At 51.9% G+C, this 17,549-nt stretch overlaps 1 protein-coding gene across 1 annotated transcript in view; it reads left to right on the top strand.

Annotated features, from left to right (window-relative positions):
- Positions 1-15,120, top strand: part of pnkp (polynucleotide kinase 3'-phosphatase) — a 120,905-nt gene extending 105,785 nt beyond the window's left edge. Inside the window, exons 10-11 of the mRNA XM_072501574.1 lie at positions 11,071-11,133; positions 15,008-15,120. Of these exons, the coding sequence (XP_072357675.1) occupies positions 11,071-11,133; positions 15,008-15,120 (176 nt within the window). The remainder of the gene's footprint in view (positions 1-11,070; positions 11,134-15,007) is intronic.
- The last annotated feature ends 2,429 nt before the right edge of the window (positions 15,121-17,549 follow it).

The following is a 17,549-nucleotide window of genomic DNA, read 5'->3' as shown; positions in this document are numbered from 1 at the left end:
CCGTGCTAAAATTGTCCCTTAGTGTCCAAAGATGTGTAGCTTAGGTGGATTGGCCGTGCTAAGTTGTCCCTTAGTGTCCAAAGACGTGCAGGTTAGGTGGATCGGCCATGCTAAATTGTCCCTTAGTGTCCAAAGATGTGCAGGTTAGGTGGATTGGATGTTCTAAATTGTCCCTTAGTGTCCAAAGATGTGCAGGTTAGGTGGATTGGCCGTGCTAAATTGCCCTGAGTGTCCAAAGATGTGCAGGTTAGGTGGATTGGCCGTGCTAAATTGTCCCTTAGTGTCCAAAGATGTGCAGGTTAGGTGGATTGGCCGTGCTAAATTGTCCCTTAGTGTCCAAAGATGTGCAGGTTAGGTGGATTGGCCGTGCTAAATTGTCCCTTAGTGTCCAAAGATGTGTAGCTTAGGTGGATTGGCCGTGCTAAATTGCCCCTTAGTGTCCAAAGATGTGCAGGTTAGGTGGATTGGCCGTGCTAAATTGCCCCTTAGTGTCCAAAGATGTGCAGGTTAGGTGGATTGGCCGTGCTAAATTAACCCTTAGTGTCCAAAGATGTGCAGGTTAGGTGGATTGGCTGTGCTAAATTGTCCCTTAGTGTCCAAAGATGTGCAGGTTAGGTGGATTGGCCGTGCTAAATTGCCCCTTAGTGTCCAAAGATGTGCGGGTTAGGTGGATTGGCTGTGCTAAATTGTCCCTTAGTGTCCAAAGATGTGTAGCTTAGGTGGATTGGCCGTGCTAAATTGCCCCTTAGTGTCCAAAGATGTGCAGGTTAGGTGGATTGGCCGTGCTAAATTGTCCCTTAGTGTCCAAAGATGTGCAGGTTAGGTGGATTGGCCGTGCTAAATTGCCCCTTAGTGTCCAAAGATGTGCAGGTCAAGTGGATTGGCCGTGCTAAATTGTCCCTTAGTGTCCAAAGATGTGTCGGTTAGGTGGATTGGCCGTGCTAAATTGTCCCTTCGTGTCCAAAGATGTGCAGGTTAGGTGGATTGGCCGTGCTAAATTGTCCCTTAGTGTCCAAAGATGTGTAGCTTAGGTGGATTGGCCGTGCTAAATTGCCCCTTAGTGTCCAAAGATGTGCAGGTTAGGTGGATTGGCCGTGCTAAATTGTCCCTTAGTGTCCAAAGATGTGCAGGTCAAGTGGATTGGCCGTGCTAAATTAACCCTTAGTGTCCAAAGATGTGTCGGTTCGGTGGAATGGCCGTGCTAAATTGTCCATTAGTGTCCAAAGATGTGCGGGTTAGGTGGATTGGCCGTGCTAAATTGTCCCTTAGTGTCCAAAGATGTGCGGGTTCGGTGGATTGGCCGTGCTAAATTGTCCCTTAGTGTCCAAAGATGTGCAGGTCAAGTGGATTGGCCGTGCTAAATTGTCCCTTAGTGTCCAAAGATGTGCAGGTTAGGTGGATTGGCCGTGCTAAATTGTCCCTTAGTGTCCAAAGATGTGCAGGTTAGGTGGATTGGCCATGCTAAATTGTCCCTTAGTGTCCAAAGATGTGCAGGTTAGGTGGATTGGCCGTGCTAATTTGTCCCTTAGTGTCCAAAGATGTGCAGGTTAGGTGGATTGGCTGCGCTAAATTGTCCCTTAGTGTCCAAAGATCTGCAGGTTAGGTGGATTGGCCGTGCTAAATTGCCCCTTAGTGTCCAAAGATGTGCAGGTTAGGTGGATTGGCCGTGCTAAATTGTCCCTTAGTGTCCAAAGATGTGTGGGTTAGGTGGATTGGCCGTGCTAAATTGTCCCTTAGTGTCCAAAGATGTGCAGGTCAAGTGGATTGGCCGTGCTAAATTGTCCCTTAGTGTCCAAAGATGTGCGGGTTAGGTGGATTGGCCGTGCTAAATTGTCCCTTAGTGTCCAAAGATGTGCAGGTTAGGTGGATTGGCCGTGCTAAATTGTCCCTTAGTGTCCAAAGATGTGCAGGTTAGGTGGATTGGCCGTGCTAAATTGTCCCTTAGTGTCCAAAGATGTGCAGGTTAGGTGGATTGGCCGTGCTAAATTGACCCTTAGTGTCCAAAGATGTGCAGGTTAGGTGGATTGGCCGTGCTAAATTGCCCCTTAGTGTCCAAAGATGTGCAGGTTAGGTGGATTGGCCGTGCTAAATTGCCCCTTAGTGTCCAAAGATGTGCAGGTTAGGTGGATTGGCCGTGCTAAATTGTCCCTTAGTGTCCAAAGATGTGCAGGTTAGGTGGATTGGCCGTGCTAAATTGTCCCTTAGTGTCCAAAGATGTGCAGGTTAGGTGGATTGGCCGTGCTAAATTGTCCCTTAGTGTCCAAAGATGTGCAGGTTAGGTGGATTGGCCGTGCTAAATTGTCCCTTAGTGTCCAAAGATGTGCAGGTTAGGTGGATTGGCCGTGCTAAATTGCCCCTTAGTGGGCATTCCAGAACGAGAGGTCATTGTTTTATGGTAAGGGGGTAGCAGATTTAAAACTGAGATGGGACAAACTTGCGTCTCTCAAACAAAGAACAAAGAAAATTACAGCACAGGAACAGGCCCTTCAGCCCTCCCAGCCTGCGTCGATCCAGATCCTTTACCTAAACCTGTCGCCTATTTTCCAAGGATCTACTTCCCTCTGTTCCCCGCCCGTTCATATATCTGTCGAGATGCATCTTAAATGACGCTATCGTGCCCGCCTCTACCAGCTCCGCTGGCAAAGCGTTCCAGGCTCCCACCACCCTCTGCGTAAAAAACTTTCCACGCACATCTCCCTTAAACTTTCCCCCTCTCACCTTGAAATCGTGACCCCTTGTAATTGAGTCCCCCACTCTTGGAAAAAGCTTGTTGCTATCTATTAGGGGCTGTTTAGCACAGGGCTAAATCGCTGGCTTTGAAAGCAGACCAAGGCAGGCCAGCAGCACGGTTCAATTCCTGTAACAGCCTCCCCGAACAGGTGCCGGAATGTGGCGACTAGGGGCTTTTCACAGTAACTTCATTTGAAGCCTACTTGTGACAAGCCATTTTCATTTCATTCCCTGTCTATACCGCTCATAATTTTGTAGACCTCAATCAGGTCCCCCCTCAAACCTCCGTCTTTCCAACGAAAACAATCCTAATCTACTTTCTTCATAGCTCGCACCCTCCATACCAGGCAACATGCTGGTGAACCTCCTCTGCACCCTCTCTAAAGCATCCACATCCTTCTGGTAATGTGGCGACCAGAACTGCACGCAGTATTCCAAATGTGGCCTAACCAAAGTCCTATACAACTGTAACATGACCCGCCGACTCTTGTACTCAATACCCCGTCCGATGAAGGCAAGCATGCCGTATGCCTTCTTGACCACTCTATCGACCTGCGTTGCCACCTTCAGGGTACAATGGACCTGAACTCCCAGATCTCTCTGTACATCAATTTTCCCCAGGAAATAAGGCAGAGCGAGCTCGAGGGGGCTGAATGACCTACTCCTGCTCCGAGTCCTGTGATCCCCATTAATAATGTTATGGGCCAGGGTTTAGAGAACCCCAAAGTGTAGCATGGAGTTCCCCTGACCCACAACGTTTACTAGATTGTGGTATGGGGAGCACACGGCCCACTCGACAGGTACGGTCGAGCAGAACTGGAAAAGTATTTTTTAAAAGCAAAACAATGTTTATTCCATGTACTCAAGTTGACCTTTTTAAAACATACAGTGAACATCTTAGCAACCATCAATTCAAATACAACCCCCAAAGAATCCAACACTAAGTAATCCTTAATAACTTCCCCAAACAACATCCAGAAGACAAAAGACCCTTTTAACAGAAGCAAATTTACATTCACTACTGAGAACATTTACGATGCGGAGATGCCGGCGTTGGACTGGGGTGAGCACAGTAAGAAGTTTTGCAACACCAGGTTAAAGTTTGTTTCGAATCACCAGCTTTCGGAGCGCTGCTCCTTCCTCAGGTGAATGAAGAGGTATGTTCCAGAAACATATATACAGACAAATTCAAAGATGCCAGACAATGCTTGGAAGGTGAGCATTAGCAAGTGATTAAATCTTTACAGATCCAGAGATGGGGTAACCCCAGGTTGAAGAGGTGTGAATTGTCTCAAGCCAGGACAGTTGGTAGGATTTCGCAGGCCAGATGGTGGGGGATGAATGTAATGCGACATGAATCCCAGGTCCCGGTTGGGGCCGTACTCGTGTGCGGAACTTGGCTCGAAGCTTCTGCTCGGCGATTCTGCGTTGTCGCGCGTCCTGAAGGCCGCCTTGGAGAACGCTCACCCGGAGATCAGAGGCTGAATGCCCTCGGCTGCTGAAGTGTTCCCCGACTGGAAGGGAACATTCCTGCCTGGCGATTGTCATTTGCAATTCTGAATTCACCAAATGATCAAGAGATGGTCTTTTGATGGCAGAGAGATCAACAGTACACCCGCTCCGGCTGGCTTCAGCTCCAACACTGAAGACGAAACTAAAACACACCCTGCAGCAAACAGCCTAAAACGAAAGGAAGAAGCTGACAGACAGCCCAGCTGCACCCACTCTCTGACATCACTGATAAACACCCACTTCTTAAAGGTACTCCCGCGTGACCATAATCTAGATCTTGGTGTGGAGGGGTTAATTCCACGAGGATACGATACTTGGAAGGGTTGTGAACTCTGAGGAGGACAGTGCGGAACTTCAGAAGGACATGGACAAGTTGGTGGCGTGGGGCGAACGGGCGGCAGATGCAGTTCAGCGCGGAGAAGTGTGAGATGATGCACTTCGGGAGGAAGAGCACAGAGAGACAATCTCAAATAAAGGGTAAAATTCTAAAGCAGGATCAGGAGCAGAGAGACCTGGGTGTAGATGTGCGGAGGTGATTGAAGGTGACAGGACAGGTGGAGAGAGCAGTTGATAAAGCGGAGAGTATTCTGGGCTGTATTAACAGGGACAGAGTACAGGAGCGGGGAGAAGGTGCTGGACTTGTACAAGACACTAGTTAGACCTCAGCTGGAATATTGTGGACAGTGCTGGGCCAAACTATAGGAAGGATGTGAACACATTGGAGAGAGAGAAGAAAGAACAATACAGCCCAGGAACAGGCCCTTCGGCCCTCCAAGCCCGTGCCGACCATGCTGCCCGACTGAACTAAAATCTTCTACACTTCCGGGATTCGTATCCCTCTATTCCCATCCTATTCATGTATTTGTCACTATCGTCCCTGCTTCCACCACCTCCTCCGGTAGCGAGTTCCAGGCACCCACTACCCTCTGTGTAAAAAAACTTGCCTCGTACATCTACTCTAAACATTGTCCCTCGCACCTTAAACCTATGCCCCCTAGTAATTGACCCCTCTACCCCGGGGAAAAGCCTCTGACTATCCATTCTGTCTATGCCCCTCATACTTTTGTAGACCTCCATCAGGTCGCCCCTCAACCTCCGTTGTTCCAGTGAGAACAAACCAAGTTTATTCAACCGCTCCTCATAGCTAATGCCCCCCATACCAGGCAACATTCTGGTAAATCTCTTCTGCACCCTCTCTAAAGCCTCCAATCCTTCTGCTAGTGTGGCGACCAGAATTGAACACGATACTCCAAGTGTGGCCTGACTAAGGTTCTATACAGCTGCAACATGACTTGCCAATTCTTATACTCAATGCCCCGGCCAACGAAGGCAAGCATGCCGTCTGCCTTCTTGACTACCTTCTCCACCTGTGTCGCCCCTTTCAGTGACCTGAGGACCTGCATCGCCCAGATCTCTCTGACTCTCTATATTCCTCAGAGTTTTGCCATTTACGGTATATTTCCCCTCTATGTTAGACCGACCAAAATGCATTACCTCACATTTGTCCGGATTAAACTCCATTTGCCATCTCTCCGCCCAAGTCTCCAAACGTATCTATGTCCTGCTGTATCTTCTGAGAAGAGGGAGAGAGAGGGAACGAGCGAGAGAGAGAACGAGAGTGCATGGGAACCTGGATTGTAGTTTTAGGGTAAGGGAGAATGAGAGTATAGAGGTCAGGAGCACAGATTTGACGTCGCAGGAGGGGGCCAGTGTTCAGGTAGGTGGTTTGAAGTGTGTCTACTTCAATGCCAGGAGTATACGAAACAAGGTAGGGGAACTGGCAGCATGGGTTGGTACCTGGGACTTCGATGTTGTGGCCATTTCGGAGACATGGATAGAGCAGGGACAGGAATGGATGTTGCAGGTTCCGGGGTTTAGGTGTTTTAGTAAGCTCAGAGAAGGAGGCAAAAGAGGGGGAGGTGTGGCGCTGCTAGTCAAGAGCAGTATTACGGTGGCGGAGAGGATGCTAGATGGGGACTCTTCTTCCGAGGTAGTATGGGCTGAAGTTAGAAACAGGAAAGGAGAGGTCACCCTGTTGGGAGTTTTTTATAGGCCTCCTAATAGTTCTAGGGATGTAGAGGAAAGGATGGCGAAGATGATTCTGGATATGAGCGAAAGTAACAGGGTAGTTATTATGGGAGACTTTAACTTTCCAAATATTGACTGGAAAAGATATAGTTCGAGTACAATAGATGGGTCGTTTTTTGTACAGTGTGTGCAGGAGGGTTTCCTGAAACAATATGTTGACAGGCCAACAAGAGGCGAGGCCACGTTGGATTTGGTTTTGGGTAATGAACCAGGCCAGGTGTTGGATTTGGAGGTAGGAGCGCACTTTGGGGACAGTGACCACAATTCGGTGACGTTTACGTTAATGCTGGAAAGGGATAAGTATACACCGCAGGGCAAGAGTTATAGCTGGGGGAAGGGCAATTATGATGCCATTAGACGTGACTTGGGGGGGATAAGGTGGAGAAGTAGGCTGCAAGTGTTGGGCATACTGGATAAGTGGGGCTTGTTCAAGGATCAGCTACTGCGTGTTCTTGATAAGTATGTACCGGTCAGACAGGGAGGAAGGCGTCGAGCGAGGGAACCGTGGTTTACCAAGGAAGTGGAATCTCTTGTTAAGAGGAAGAAGGAGGCCTATGTGAAGATGAAGTGTGAAGTTTCGGTTGGGGCGATGGATAGTTACAAGGTAGCGAGGAAGGATCTAAAGAGAGAGCTAAGACGAGCAAGGAGGGGACATGAGAAGTATTTGGCAGGAAGGATCAAGGAAAACCCAAAAGCTTTCTATAGGTATGTCAGGAATAAGCGAATGACTAGGGAAAGAGTAGGACCAGTCAAGGACAGGGATGGGAAATTGTTTGTGGAGTCTGAAGAGATAGGCGAGATACTAAATGAATATTTTTCGTCAGTATTCACTCAGGAAAAAGATAATGTTGTGGAGGAGAATGCTGAGCCCCAGGCTAATAGAATAGATGGCATTAAGGTATGTAGGGAAGAGGTGTTGGCAATTCTGGACAGGCTGAAAATAGATAAGTCCCCGGGACCTGATGGGATTTATCCTAGGATTCTATGGGAGGCCAGGGAAGAGATTGCTGGACCTTTGGCTTTGATTTTTATGTCATCATTGGCGACAGGAATAGTGCCAGAGGACTGGAGGACAGCAAATGTGGTCCCTTTGTTCAAAAAGGGGAGCAGAGACAACCCCGGCAACTATAGACCGGTGAGCCTCACGTCTGTAGTGGGTAAAGTCTTGGAGGGGATTATAAGAGACAAGATTTATAATCATCTAGATAGGAATAATATGATCAGAGATAGTCAGCATGGCTTTGTGAAGGGTAGGTCATGCCTCACAAACCTTATCGAGTTCTTTGAGAAGGTGACTGAACAGGTAGACGAGGGTAGAGCAGTTGATGTGGTGTATATGGATTTCAGCAAAGCGTTTGATAAGGTTCCCCACGGTAGGCTATTGCAAAAAATACGGAGGCTGGGGATTGAGGGTGATTTAGAGATGTGGATCAGAAATTGGCTCGCTGAAAGAAGACAGAGGGTGGTGGTTGATGGGATATGTTCAGAATGGAGTACAGTCACAAGTGGAGTACCACAAGGATCTGTTCTGGGGCCGTTGCTGTTTGTCATTTTTATCAATGACCTAGAGGAAGGCACAGAAGGGTGGGTGAGTAAATTTGCAGACGATACTAAAGTCGGTGGTGTTGTCGATAGTGTGGAAGGATGTAGCAGGTTACAGAGGGATATAGATAAGCTGCAGAGCTGGGCTGAGAGGTGGCAAATGGAGTTTAATGTAGAGAAGTGTGAGGTGATTCACTTTGGAAGGAATAACAGGAATGCGGAATATTTGGCTAATGGTAAAGTTCTTGAAAGTGTGGATGAGCAGAGAGATCTAGGTGTCCATGTACATAGATCCCTGAAAGTTGCCACACAGGTTGATAGGGTTGTGAAGAAGGCCTATGGAGTGTTGGCCTTTATTGGTAGAGGGATTGAGTTCCGGAGTCGGGAGGTCATGTTGCAGCTGTACAGAACTCTGGTACGGCCGCATTTGGAGTATTGCGTACAGTTCTGGTCACCGCATTATAGGAAGGACGTGGAGGCTTTGGAGCGGGTGCAGAGGAGATTTACCAGGATGTTGCCTGGTATGGAGGGAAAATCTTATGAGGAAAGGCTGATGGACCTGAGGTTGTTTTCGTTGGAGAGAAGAAGGTTAAGAGGAGACTTAATAGAGGCATACAAAATGATCAGGGGGTTGGATAGGGTGGACAGTGAGAGCCTTCTCCCGCGGATGGAAATGGCTGGCACGAGGGGACATAGCTTTAAACTGAGGGGTAATAGATATAGGACAGAGGTCAGAGGTAGGTTCTTTACGCAAAGAGTAGTGAGGCCTGGAATGCCCTACCTGCTACAGTAGTGAACTCGCCAACATTGAGGGCATTTAAAAGTTTATTGGATAAACATATGGATGATAATGGCATAGTGTAGGTTAGATGGCTTTTGTTTCGGTGCAACATCGTGGGCCGAAGGGCCTGTACTGCGCTGTATTGTTCTATGTTCTATGAGAGAGAGGGGGAGAGAGAGAAGGAGGGGGGGGGGGGAGAGGGGGGAGGGGAGAGAGAGAGAGAGGCGGGGGGAGAGAGAGATGCGGGGGGGGAGAGAGGCGGGGGGGAGAGAGAGGCGGGGGGAGAGAGAGGGGGGGAGAGAGAGAGGGAGGGGGGAGAGAGAGAGGGAGGGGGGAGAGAGAGAGAGGGAGGGGGGAGAGAGAGAGAGGGAGGGGGAGAGAGAGAGAGGGAGGGGGAGAGAGAGAGAGGGAGGGGGGAGAGAGAGAGAGGGAGGGGGGAGAGAGAGAGAGGGAGGGGGGAGAGAGAGAGAGGGAGGGGGGAGAGAGAGAGAGGGAGGGGGAGAGAGAGAGAGGGAGGGGGGAGAGAGAGAGGGAGACAGGACCGACACAGAGACAGAGAGAGGGACAGAGAGACAGTGAGAGAGAGCAGGAAGGATTGAGGAGAATGATTGCGGGGATGAGGGACCTCACCCACGAGGAGAGATGGAAAAGTTGGGATGTTCTCCGTATCGAAGAGAAGATCGAGAGGAGATTTGATCGAGGTTTTCAAAATCATGAGGCGGGGGAATGGGAGAGGGGGGGAGGGGGAGGCGGGTTCAATTGAGGCGTTTGAACGGATTGGCTGATTACTGGGAAATGGGAGAATGGGGGGGGGGGGGTGTGGTTACAGCGAGGAGGAACGAGGTGAATTGCAGCCCTCTATCTGTCCTGTACACCATGACGTGATGCTGTGGAAACTATCTCCCCTTTTACTCAATTGAAAGCCGTCCCGGTTTTGAAGGCCACAATTAGATCTCCACCTGATTGTATCTGGTGCCGTTCTAGAATCTTCCCCACCGCCATCTCTTAAACCCTCACCATCTGCTAAGATACCTGGGTACATAGTGAAGGAATCTTTAATTTATAGGGATCTTAACCTGTCGAACCACGCCAAGTTTGGGGGAAGCTTAGTTGATGAATCAAGTCCTGGCGCAATACGACAAGTTGTAAGATTTGTACTATTTGTCGACTGTGTTAAGTTGTTCGATTCCTTGTATTATTCGACTGTGTATAGTTGGAGGAATTTATATCATCTCTGCTATTCGGTTATCAGTAGCACTTTGCGAATACTGGAACGCAGCAGAAATTTGCAGTATAAACTTCTCAGGGGCCAATAAGAATTGTTTTATTTGTAGTCGCTTGATTACAATTTGAAAGTCATTTAAAAGGCAATTCGTAGACAATTTGAAAGTCATTTAAAAGGCAATTCGTAGACAATTCGAAGCTTTCAGAGAATTACAGACATTATCTTTCTTTGCTTAGGCAGACAGCTCGAAAGTAACTTTTAAAAGGTCAAAGTCTGGCAATGAAACATGAAGAGAGAGAAAGCTAATCTTCAGCTAAACTCAAACTCAAAGTCAAAAGTGGACTAACATCACTGACACAGACTGTTAGACTGACAGAACCCCCAAAAGACATCTCTAAAATGGAGACTATAAAGGACAAAAACTGACTAAACTAAACACTAAAACCAAACCTAACTTAAAATGGCCGGGGAGAAACTTTTCAGTTATACACTTTCATATCTGTCTCAAGTCGTCTAATCTCACCCCAATATAATCCTAATTGGTTTGGGTTGGACTCAAACACATTTGATTTGATGGCAAGCCGTCCATCTTCAATGTGCAACATCAGCTTCTCTGACCCAGCTGTTATCTGCATTGTGAACAATGGTGCCTTCATGTTGCTGTGGTATTCAGTCCTTGGCCTTGACAATTAGCACAAGCAGTGTCAAATTATCTTGCAACTGTGCTGTTTTAATGTCACACTGTCTTTGAAAATATGCATTTGCCAGAACAACGGACCTCAGTAAAAGTGATCTATGCTGTATAAATGGGTATTTAAAACTGGGGCTCAACATTTATGCTTAAACAGCTATCTTTTACCTATACTAGTTGTATTCGAAATACCTGGCTTCTACACATAGTCAGCAGGGTATCTGCTCATGGGCATGTGTCGATCAGCTAGCCGGTTAATCCATCGCGAAGCTCTGTCGGCCATTCGCGCTTCCAATAATCCATGTAATCGCAGGCTTGGCCAATAAATCCCAGCTGCCCGCTTAGCCTGAAGGTGGCAGTCCTGCGGCGCAAATCTGAGGTGTGGGGCAGAGCGGTGGGAGGGGGTGGGGTGGGGGGATGCGCGGGGATTGCAGCTGATGACGCCTCTTCCTCTGAACCCCACTTGTCCTCATTCTGACCCTCGTTCCTCTCTCCACCCAGCCGGGAAATCCACCTTTATCCAGCAGCACCTGGTCCGGGACGGATACGTGTACGCCAATCGGGGTGAGTGGGCGCGCCATTGGATGACGACCTCTCCGGGTACGCGGGCTGGGGTCAGAGGTCGCGGTGGGGGGGGGGGGGCGCCATTTGTTTTCGAAGGAAGGACTTTAAACGAGACTCTCTCACCGGACCCTGGGCGTCGCTGGCTCGGACCCAGCCTTTTTAACGTCCCCTTGCCCCCCCCCCTCCCCCCCACTGTCCCTCGGAGGAGGTGGTGGGCGAGCCGCCATCTTGAACCCGCTGCGACCCCGCGATGGTGTAGGTACAGGTGTTAGGGAGGGAGTTCCGGGGATGCTGACCCAGCCACGGTGAAGGAACGGCCGATATATTCCCCAGTCGGGGACGGTTGCAAATCCCCAATTTATATCAGGAATCCGGGCGCGACCCCGACAAGTGTTTGCATTGTAAACTTTGCGGAGAGGATCCTTCGACCAAGGAGCAATTCCACCGACCTCTCGAGATCTTTTATATCGAAACAAACTACAGGGTGTGTGTGTCCCCCCCCCCCCCCCCCCCCCCCCCCCGTTAATATCCACGGAAAAAACAGCTTTCAATTATCGGTTAAACGGTCCTGACAGAATTAAATAAAGAAAGGTCTTTGAGCACATTTTTCCATCTACTTCTCAACTTTCAATGAAGCAACTTCCACACATACACACACAGAGGACAAACGCCACCTATAAATAAAGCTCGCACTCCGCGGCTTACAGATTTATTCACAAAGCTTTCAGACGTCAGTCGGAGAAACACTCAGCTGCTTTCCTCACAACCCACAGCAGGACGCGGAAAATGAAACTAAAAATCAGATCCGGGGTCGCGCTGAAAATGAACAAAGAACAAAGAAATGTACAGCACAGGAACAGGCCCTTCGGCCCTCCAAGCCTGTGCCGACCATGCTGCCCGACTAAACTACAATCCTCTACACTTCCGGGATCCGTATCCCTCGATTCCCATCCTATTCATGTATTTGTCAAGATGCCCCTTAAATGTCACTATCGTCCCTGCTTCCACCACCTCCTCCGGTAGCGAGTTCCAGGCACCCACTACCCTCTGCGTAAAAAACTTGCCTCGTACATCTACTCTAAACCTTGCCCCTCTCACCTTAAACCTATGCCCCCTAGTAATTGACCCCTCTACCCTGGGGAAAAGCCTCTGACTATCCACTCTGTCTATGCCCCTCATAATTTTGTAGACCTCTATCAGGTCGCCCCTCAACCTCCTTCGTTCCAGTGAGAACAAACCGAGTTTATTCAAGCGCTCCTCATAGCTAATGCCCTCCATACCAGGCAACATCCTGGTAAATCTCTCCTGCACCCTCTCTAAAGCCTCCACATCCTTCTGGTAGTGTGGCGACCAGAATTGAACACTATACTCCAAGTGTGGCCTAACTAAGGTTCTATACAACTGCAACATGACTTGCCAATTCTTATACTCAATGCCCCGGCCAATGAAGGCAAGCATGCCGTATGCCTTCTTGACTGCCTTCTCCACCTGTGTTGCCCCTTTCAGTGACCTGTGGACCTGTACTCCTAGATCTCTCTGACTGTCAATACTCTTGAGGGTTCTACCATTCACTGTATATTCCCTACCTGCATTAGACCTTCCAAAATGCATTCCCTCACATTTGTCCGGATTAAACTCCATCTGCCATCTCTGCGCCCAAGCCTCCAAACGATCTAAACTAGAAACAGACACGGGGCAGGGCTGAAAATGGAACTAGAAACCGACACGGGGCAGGGCTGAAAATGGAACTAGAAACCGACACGGGGCAGGGCTGAAAATGAAACTAGAAACAGACACGGGACAGGGCTGAAAATGAAACTAGAAACCGACAGGGGGCAGGGCTGAAAATGAAACTAGAAACAGACACGGGGCAGGGCTGAAAATGAAACTGGAAACAGACACGGGGCAGGGCTGAAAATGGAACTAGAAACTGACACGGGGCAGGGCTGAAAATGAAACTAGAAACCGACACGGGGCAGGGCTGAAAATGGAACTAGAAACCGACACTGGGCAGGGCTGAAAATGAAACTAGAAACAGACACCGCACCTTGGGCGAGGGACACAGTTGAATAACCTCCGGAATCACCTCAGCCACTACAACGAATTGAACCCACAATGCTGGCTTCGCTCCGTAACAAGCAACAGCCGTCCACATCAGCTCACGGTAGGAGACACGTGATCCAGTATGTATCGTAACTTGCCGCTGCGCGCCGAGGTTGTCACGGCAGCCTTGGATATTGGGCCGAGCCGACGAGCTCATCCTCTCACTCGCTGTTAGGATTCCCGGGAGTTGTAAGTCTGCGAGCGCAGAATAGTAAAACCTCGGAAGGGATAAGAAGGAGCTTCTCCAGCACCCACCTGCTCACAGAGATGGAGAAGTATGGAGGCTTAGTCAGAGATTTAACCAGGGTGGCAAAAAAACTGAGGGAGTGCCGCACTGTCGGAGGGTCAGTACTGAGGGAGTGCTGCACTGTCAGAGGGTCAGTACTGAGGGAGTGCCGCACTGTCAGAGGGTCAGTACTGAGGGAGTGTTGCACTGTCAGAGGGTCAGTGCTGAGGGAGTGCCGCACTGTCAGAGGGTCAGTGCTGAGAGAGTGCCGCACTGTCAGAGGGTCAGTACTGAGGGAGTGCCGCACTGTCAGAGGGTCAGTACTGAGGGAGTGCTGCACTTTCAGAGGGTCAGTGCTGAGGGAGTGCCGCACTGTCAGAGGGTCAGTACTGAGGGAGTGTTGCACTGTCAGAGGGTCAGTGCTGAGGGAGTGCCGCATTGTCAGAGAGTCAGTACTGAGGGAGTGCCGCACTGTCAGAGGGTCAGTACTGAGGGAGTGCCGCACTTTCAGAGGGTCAGTACTGAGGGAGTGCAGCACTGTCAGAGGGTCAGTACTGAGGGAGTGCAGCACTGTCAGAGGGTCAGTACTGAGGGAGTGCCGCATTGTCAGAGAGTCAGTACTGAGAGAGTGCCGCACTGTCAGAGGGTCAGTACTGAGGGAGTGCCGCACTGTCAGAGGGTCAGTACTGAGGGAGTGCCGCACTGTCAGAGGGTCAGTGCTGAGGGTGTGCCGCACTATCAGAGGGTCAGTACTGAGGGAGTGCCGCACTGTCAGAGGGTCAGTACTGAGGGAGTGCCGCACTGTCAGAGGGTCAGTACTGAGGGAGTGCCGCACTGTCAGAGGGTCAATACTGAGGGAGTGCCGCACTGTCAGAGGGTCAGTACTGAGGGAGTGCCGCACTGTCAGAGGGTCAGTACTGAGCGAGCACCGCACTGTCAGAGGGTCAGTACTGAGGGAGTGCCGCACTGTCAGAGGGTCAGTACTGAGGGAGTGTCGCACTGTCAGAGAGTCAGTACTGAGGGAATGCCGCACTGTCAGAGGGTCAGTACTGAGGGAGTGCCGCACTGTCAGAGGGTCAGTACTGAGGGAGTGCCGCACTGTCAGAGGGTCAGTACTGAGGGAGTGCCGCACTGTCAGAGGGTCAGTACTGAGGAAGTGCCACACTGTCAGAGGGTCAGTACTGAGGGAGTGCCGCACTGTCAGAGGGTCAGTACTGAGGGAGTGCTGCACTGTCAGAGGGTCAGTACTGAGTGAGTGCCGCACTGTCAGAGGGTCAGTACTGAGGGAGAGCCGCACTGTCAGAGGGTCAGTACTGAGGGAGTGCCGCACTGTCAGAGGGTCGGTACTGAGGGAGTGCTGCACTGTCAGAGGGTCAGTACTGAGTGAGTGCCGCACTGTCAGAGGGTCAGTACTAAGGGAGCGCCGCACTGTCAGAGGGTCAGTACTGAGGGAGTGCCGCACTGTCAGAGGGTCAGTACTGAGGATCTCCGCACTGTCAGAGAGCCTGACAACCTCTAACCTTTGACCTCCCTTTCCCTGGCAGGACACATTGGGGTCATGGCAGAAGTGTGTGACCGTCTGCGAGGCGGCCCTGAGAGACGGCAAGAGAGTTGCCGTCGACAACACCAACCCAGACCTGGAATCCCGCAGCAGGTAACGTGTTCGGCGTTCCGTGTCCCTGGTGAGGGTGGACCATTTTCATCAAGGCGTCTGGAGCGTGTGCGAGAGATGGCGGGGAAAATGAAGGGAGGGAGAGAGAGGAGACAGAGAGAGAGGGGGCAGAGAGAGAGGGGGCAGAGAGAGAGGGGGCAGAGAGAGAGGGGGCGGAGAGAGAGGAGGCAGAGAGAGAGGAGGCAGAGAGAGAGGAGGCAGAGAGAGAGGAGGCAGAGAGAGAGGAGGCAGAGAGAGAGGGGGCAGAGAGAGAGGAGGCAGAGAGAGAAGAGGCAGAGAGAGAAGAGGCAGAGAGAGAGGAGGCAGAGAGAGGAGGCAGAGAGAGAGGAGGCAGAGAGAGAGGGGGCAGAGAGAGAGGAGGCAGAGAGAGAGGAGGCAGAGAGAGAGGCAGAGAGAGAGGAAGCAGAGAGAGAGGAAGCAGAGAGAGAGGAAGCAGAGAGAGAAGAGGCAGAGAGAGAAGAGGCAGAGAGAGAAGAGGCAGAGAGAGAGGAGGCAGAGAGAGAGGGGGCAGAGACAGAGGGGGCAGAGAGAGAGGGGGCAGAGAGAGAGGAAGCAGAGAGAGAGGAAGCAGAGAGAGAAGAGGCAGAGAGAGAAGAGGCAGAGAGAGAGGAGGCAGAGAGAGAGGAGGCAGAGAGAGAGGAGGCAGAGAGAGAGGAGGCAGAGAGAGAGGAGGCAGAGAGAGAGAGGCAGAGAGAGAGGAGGCAGAGAGAGAGGAGGCAGAGAGAGAGGGGGCAGAGAGAGAGGGGGCAGAGAGAGAGGGGGCAGAGACAGAGGGGGCAGAGAGAGAGGGGGCAGAGAGAGAGGGGGCAGAGAGAGAGGAAGCAGAGAGAGAGGAAGCAGAGAGAGAAGAGGCAGAGAGAGAAGAGGCAGAGAGAGGAGGCAGAGAGAGAGGAGGCAGAGAGAGAGGGGGCAAAGAGAGAGGGGGCAGAGAGAGAGGGGGCAGAGAGAGAGGGGGCAGAGAGAGAGTGGGCAGAGAGAGAGGAGGCAGAGAGAGAGGAGGCAGAGAGAGAGGAGGCAGAGAGAGAGGAGGCAGAGAGAGAGGGGGCAGAGGGAGACGGGAGAGAGAGAGAGGAGACGGGAGAGAGAGAGAGGAGACGGGAGAGAGAGAGAGGAGACGGGGGAGAGAGAGAGGAGACGGGAGAGAGAGAGAGGAGACGGGAGAGAGAGAGAGAGGAGACGGGAGAGAGAGAGAGGAGACGGGAGAGGGAGAGGGGGATAGATGGTGAGAGAGGGGGGGAGACGGTGAGAGAGGGGGGGAGACGGTGAGAGAGGGGGGGAGACGGTGAGAGAGGGGGGGAGACGGTGAGAGAGGGGGGGAGACGGTGAGAGAGTGGGGGAGACGGAGAGAGGGGCGAGACGGGAGAGAGGGGCGAGACGGAGAGAGGGGGAGACGGAGAGAGGGGCGAGACGGAGAGAGGGGCGAGACGGGGAGAGGGGCGAGACGGGAGAGAGGGGCGAGACAGAGAGAGGGGCGAGACGGAGAGAGAGGGGCGAGACGGGGAGAGGGGGGGAGACGGGAGAGAGGGGCGAGATGTAGAGAGGGGCGAGACGGAGAGAGGGGGGAGACGGAGAGAGGGGCGAGACGGAGAGAGGGGCGAGACGGAGAGAGGGGCGAGACGGAGAGAGGGGCGAGACGGGAGAGAGGGGCGAGACGGAGAGAGGGGCGAGACGGGAGAGAGGGGCGAGACGGGAGAGAGGGGCGAGACGGGGAGAGGGGGGGAGACGGGAGAGAGGGGCGAGACGGGAGAGGGGGCGAGACGGAGAGAGGGGCGAGACGGAGAGAGGGGGGAGACGGAGAGAGGGGCGAGACGGAGAGAGAGGGGCGAGACGGAGAGAGAGGGGCGAGACGGGGAGAGGGGGGGAGATGGGAGAGAGGGGCGAGACGGGAGAGAGGGGCGAGACGGAGAGAGGGGCGAGACGGGAGAGAGGGGCGAGACGGAGAGAGGGGCGAGACGGAGAGAGAGGGGCGAGACGGAGAGAGAGGGGGGAGACGGAGAGAGAGGGGCGAGACGGAGAGAGAGGGGCGAGACGGAGAGAGAGGGGCGAGACGGAGAGAGGGGCGAGACGGAGAGAGGCGCGAGACGTCAGACGGAGCGAGAAAGAGAGAGGAGACGGGGAGATGGAGAGAGCGAGGGGGAGATGGTGAGAGAGAGACAGAGAGAGGAGAAAGTGTGAGAGAGAGAGAGGTCAGACGGAGAGAGAGAGAGGTGGGGGAGGGGAAGCAAAGCAGAGGGTGGTAATGGGCAGTGAGCGAGGGCGAGAATCGAACCCCAGTGCTAACGACGCTGATCCGGAACGATCTGGCTGCTCAGCTGCAGCATAAGATCTTAGTCGCGACGCCTCCCCCAGTCGACCAGCTGGTTTCAGTTGATCATCCCAAGCACGGAGCAGGCGGTGTGGGGAAGTAGGGAATGG

This window comes from Scyliorhinus torazame, chromosome 5 (genome assembly GCF_047496885.1).
Source record: "Scyliorhinus torazame isolate Kashiwa2021f chromosome 5, sScyTor2.1, whole genome shotgun sequence".
Classification (NCBI taxonomy): Eukaryota; Metazoa; Chordata; class Chondrichthyes; order Carcharhiniformes; family Scyliorhinidae; genus Scyliorhinus; species Scyliorhinus torazame.
This window is presented reverse-complemented; position numbering and strand designations above follow the sequence as displayed.